Source organism: Octopus sinensis, unplaced genomic scaffold, assembly GCF_006345805.1.
Source record: "Octopus sinensis unplaced genomic scaffold, ASM634580v1 Contig15544, whole genome shotgun sequence".
Lineage (NCBI taxonomy): Eukaryota > Metazoa > Mollusca > Cephalopoda > Octopoda > Octopodidae > Octopus > Octopus sinensis.
Genome location: NW_021833785.1, coordinates 50,001 through 51,118, shown reverse-complemented (window position 1 = coordinate 51,118; position 1,118 = coordinate 50,001). Strand labels below are relative to the sequence as shown.

Below are 1,118 nucleotides of genomic sequence, written 5' to 3'. Positions count from 1 at the left end.
TGTATGTGTGTATACGCGTGTGTGTATATACAATAGAAATCTCCCTTACCTACTCCCCACCCCAATCATTCCACCTGTTTAATAATTTCATTCATTCCTTCTCTTCTCTTTTTCTGTGAGTTTTTCTTTGATTCTTCACCACCCGACTCCCCTTTCAGACACCATTTTTAATGTTTTTATTCTTTTCTTTATCAGGTCAACGCACGGTCTAATGATGGTCGCACACCGCTGCACTTCGCCTGTTATCTGGGATACTTGCACACTGTCGAAATTTTGTTGGGTCACAATGGCATTGATGCCAATGTTGTGAACAACGATGGAGACACACCACTGCATGTGGCAGTTCAGTGGTAAGTCCCCATTGGATCTGGAATATCCAAATCTGTTTCTTTTATGTTTTCAATAATGTTTGTTTCTTTTTCATTCAGTCATTCATGTCATAATCCCACCAGGGGTCATTGTCTTCTTCTCTCTTTCGCACTGTAATCTACTTTATTAATTAATCTCACCATAATTGTTATTGTTGTTGCCTGACTGGACACTTTACGTCATCTCGTTCTCATTTCCTCTCACGTCACAGTTCAAATCCTCTCTCTCTTCCTTTCCTCCTCCATCTAGAACTACTTTCTCTCTTTCTTCCTCACTCTCTCTCCTTTGTAGTTTCCCTATTTACTCCGACCGTGGGCTAAAATAGAGAATATCCCCTTACAGTAATTTACATTTGTCTCTTTTATGTTCCATGTTCAAATCCTACCAGAATATTTACTATCACTCTGGGGTCAATATAATCTGTACCAGTAATACCCAGGGGTTCCTTTAATAAACTGTCTTCCTTCTTTTCTCCAGTTCTTGTTTCTTATTACTTTTAGAGAAAATAAATTGTGTTATTTTATTTACGACTCTTTACGTTCAGTGTGTGTGTGTGCCTAAGTATGGAACTTAAATACTGGAAAACTCACTAAGATGATGAAGATGAGGATGATGATGATGATGAGGAGGATAATGATGATGGTAATGATGATGATGATAATGATAATGATGATGATGATGATGATGATTATGATGATAATTATGATGAGGATGAAGTTGATGATAATGATAATGATGATGATGATGAT

The 1,118-nt window shown here is 37.3% G+C and overlaps 1 protein-coding gene across 1 annotated transcript in view; it reads left to right on the top strand.

The window, feature by feature from the left end:
* Nucleotides 1–195: 195 nt before the first annotated feature.
* LOC115230428 (histone-lysine N-methyltransferase EHMT1-like) overlaps nucleotides 196–1,118 on the top strand; it is a gene marked incomplete at its 5' end in the record, with an annotated part of 14,950 nt that continues 14,027 nt past the window's right edge. Inside the window, one exon of the mRNA XM_036499660.1 lies at nucleotides 196–350. Coding sequence (XP_036355553.1) covers nucleotides 196–350 — 155 coding nt within the window. The remainder of the gene's footprint in view (nucleotides 351–1,118) is intronic.